We start from the raw sequence: 3,608 nt of genomic DNA, 5'->3' as shown, positions 1-3,608 counted from the left end.
TGCACAGACCATGTTTTCAGGAGGACTTTCTCACTTCAACATAGATTCTAACTACTTTCTACCCGCTGATCACAGCTAATATAGACACATTGTTCCAGGTAAACAAAGGATAGGGTAGCTCCGCCCATCACGCATCAAACCCACTTTCCATCGCGCAGCTAGAGCAGCAAAGATGCTTCAGCCGTGCGTCAGGACTAAACTTGTACAGGCATCAAAAATTCTCCTGCTCCTGCAGCAGGAGTCCTGCTGCACACCGTCTGAACGCAGCATTAGAACCGCTGAGTTCCAGCAGCGGCTGGAACAGAACCAGGAATGGATCCTGAGTCCGGTCGGTTTCCACTGTTTAAATTAACTTCTTTTAGTAGTTTTGTTAGGAAGTTTAAGTTTACTAAGTTCTAACGTAAAATGGTTTAACTTTTCTGCCGTGCCTGGAGGATGTTTCTAACAGCGGGAAATGAGCGCAGTACATGGAGAAGGATTTATGACATCACCATGTTCATAACGGGCCCTTTTTGGTTTATTCTGTCCGTTTTTAACACAGCCGGAACAATAAAGAGTTAAGATATCATTTTTCTTTTGAATTCAACATATTCTAAAAAACAAAGTTTAGCCCTTCTGTTGCCATGAGAGATTAATCATTAGTCATTCAGCTTCAGATTAATTCATCAATTGTTTAATTGCACCGACACATTCATCACTGATCAATAAGAATCAGTCTCTGCACCCTTAGTCTCAGCAAAGCTTTTATCTGAAACAGACTCAATAAAATGCTGGAAATCCACCAATTAATGACAAGTCGCCCACAGAGGGAAATAAAAACATTTTAAGGCGTCTTTATGGCCGTTTTAAACTAGCCTGATAAACCAGACTAAATGTGAGATTAAATGTGTTATTTAGTCTGATGAATGAGACATTGGAAGATTGTTGATGAAAACAACCCGTTGTCTTTCAAACCATGTCTGTGCCTATTGGCCAACGCTCTGACCAATGAGCGCAACCGACGTAGTAAACGCGACAGAAAGCTGCTGGGGAGTGGAAACAAACAACCTGTTGGTAAAATGGCGAACACGTCCTTCTTAAAACTGAATGAGCGTAGAGCTTCTTCCTGCTCACGTTTCAACGAAAACCCAAAGTCTAATCCTTCCAGAACTGAATCCAAAGCTGAGTCAAATGAGAACTCTTCAATAGTTGTTGCCATCTTCCTTGTTGTGCTTCTTCAGCGTTTCGCAGCTTTGTCGTCACTAGGGGTGTGCAAAATAATCGTCATGACGATGCATCGCGATTCTAATTTTTGTGATCTACTGCATCGATTCTTGATACCAAGTATCGATTTTTATTTTGAAAAATGAATAAATAAAATACGTGAATGGTTGGCGCACACCAGCCAAAAGTAACGTCCAGTCCAGTTGATGTCGCTGCGGATGTGTTGACGCCTGCTGCCTCGTGTCACAAGCATTTCCGGCCGCTGGATACTGCTAGGAGTCATTCATAAACAAAACATGGAGGAATATTCGCCCCGCGGCTCCATCACGTTTCAAGTCAGATGTTTGGATGCATGTTGGCTTTAAAAACAAAGAAGGTAAAAACCAAATTGAATTTGAAAAAGGGGAAATATACATTTGAATGTTTTCGTTTCATTGGTTTAAAGGATCACTGAGGCCATGTAAACGGCACTGATTATCCTCATTTTATTATTTTAAGTTTTATAAATGCTAAGCACTTTTTGTCAGTGTGTCCACACCAGTAACAGTAAAATTTGCTTCCAGTATTTGTTGTCATGGCAACACCTCCAAAAGTCATTTTAATAAATACAGCTATTTATGAATTCAGTTGTTTTCAGTTATTTATCCATTGAAGACACGATCCAGATCACACTCAGCCAGTCAGCCACTGGTAAGGGCTGGATCTTTTTCTTACAGTGTTAAGTGAAAATATCGCGATGCATCGCAATATTTCAAGTATCGTGATGCATCGCGATAGAATCGCATCGTAGCATGTGAATCGTGATTCGAATCTAATCATGACTTATTTGGCAATACCCCCCCTAGTCGTCATGCCCTTAAAACCCCGCCCACTTTGCATCCAGAAATTAAGAACAAATCTCTGCGTTGTGATTGGCCCGCCAGTTCCAGGGCCTGGGGCATTGATCTGGGCTAGACAACTCGTACGCAAAAATGATTTTGGCCGCTGGCTGTTGGGGCTTTTCAAGGCTTAGAAGTATTTTTTAAAAGCTTGATTAAATACAGCAAGTGTTTTTAATTTCTTCAAAACAAAGAGACATTTTTTAGGGTCTAAAATGATTTATACATTTTCGCTCGCTGGAATAAATCTGTAGGCTTTATTTCAGTGAAATGGGTTTTATCTGCCCCCACAGTCCTTCCTCCCCCCAAAGGGAACCATTACTCACCATAAACTTCTGAACGCTGATGGGGAAGGTAGCAGAGTAGAGCAGGATCTGCCGGTTCTTAGCCAGGAAGCTGATGATGTCCTCGATGAGGACCACAAAGTCCTGAGAGAGCAGTTTGTCGGCCTGCGGAGGAGAACGGGGAACGTTCAACACGCCGTTCAGGGGACAAGCTAAAAACGGGTTGGGATCACGTTTACCTCGTCCATCACCATCATCTGGACCCTGTCCACCTTCGCCACCCCCTTTTTGATCAAGTCCAGGATCCGACCGGGCGTGGCGATGACCACATGTACTGAAACCATAGAAACGTGTTAACGGGGCGCGGCTGCAGGGAGGAACCCGCCGGGTTGCGAGGACCCTTACCAGTCTCATCCAGACGCATGATGTCGTCCCGCAGGTTGGTTCCCCCGGTCGTCGCCATGACTTTCACTCCTCCCAGATGTTTACTGAGCTGGATGCAGATCTGACTCATCTGCAGAGCCAGCTCCCGCGTGGGCACCATGACGATGGCTGCAGCAGACACCGGAGAAACATCAGCCAAGCTTCAGCGGGTCAGAGGAGCGACGGAGCGGCAGGACTCACCCTGTATGTGGTCCTTCTTCAGGTCTATCCTCTCCAGCAGCGGGATCAGGTAGGCTCCGCTTTTCCCTGTTCCGTTTTTGGCTCGAGCCAGGATGTCCCGCCCCGACAGCGCGATAGGAATGCTCTCCTCCTGCAGAGGAACCGACAGGGTCAATGAAAACCTTAGACATGTTCAGACTACAGCCTGATGTGAAGCATGCAGCTCAACTGAAGAAAACATTTTAAAATAAACTGAAAAAGTGAAGCAGGTAAACTTCATCTATCAGCTGTGAAGCCTTGAATAAATAATCTGGGCGGCAGCGTGCTTTCCTCCTGTTTCTTTGTGCACATGGAGCAGGTTTTACTGCAGCCGGGGCCAATGCCGGCCCGCCTGCAACGCCGGCCCCTTCTCCCCGAGTCCACATTTTCCTAGCTTATTCTCAAGAACGTACTTGGCGAGGAAACAGGTCCGTACTCACGCTCTTGTGAATTGAGGAACAGCCTTTTTAATTGACGGAAATTAACAAATATTGTTATATGTTCCGGTTTGATGCTATTCCAGTATAACCTGACTCCGCCAGATGGATTTGCTCCGCAGATCCATCTGGAAACCTTCCGCTGAAGTAATTCTGGGAAGGGG

At 45.2% G+C, this 3,608-nt stretch overlaps 1 protein-coding gene across 2 annotated transcripts in view; it reads right to left on the bottom strand.

Moving 5' to 3' along the window:
• LOC107095522 (probable ATP-dependent RNA helicase ddx6) overlaps positions 1-3,608 on the bottom strand; it is a 21,573-nt gene that overhangs the window by 10,156 nt on the left and 7,809 nt on the right. For both annotated transcript variants that reach the window (XM_015391655.1, XM_015391654.1), the window contains exons 4-7: positions 2,990-3,119; positions 2,771-2,917; positions 2,605-2,699; positions 2,408-2,530 (exon numbers count right to left, since the gene is read on the bottom strand). In XM_015391655.1, coding sequence (XP_015247141.1) covers positions 2,408-2,530; positions 2,605-2,699; positions 2,771-2,917; positions 2,990-3,119 — 495 coding nt within the window. The remainder of the gene's footprint in view (positions 1-2,407; positions 2,531-2,604; positions 2,700-2,770; positions 2,918-2,989; positions 3,120-3,608) is intronic.

The sequence above is a fragment of the Cyprinodon variegatus genome, unplaced genomic scaffold, assembly GCF_000732505.1.
Source record: "Cyprinodon variegatus isolate N-32 unplaced genomic scaffold, C_variegatus-1.0 Scaffold553, whole genome shotgun sequence".
NCBI classification, from domain to species: domain Eukaryota; kingdom Metazoa; phylum Chordata; class Actinopteri; order Cyprinodontiformes; family Cyprinodontidae; genus Cyprinodon; species Cyprinodon variegatus.
Note: the sequence above shows the minus strand (reverse complement) of the source record. Positions and strands in the feature narration are given on the sequence as shown.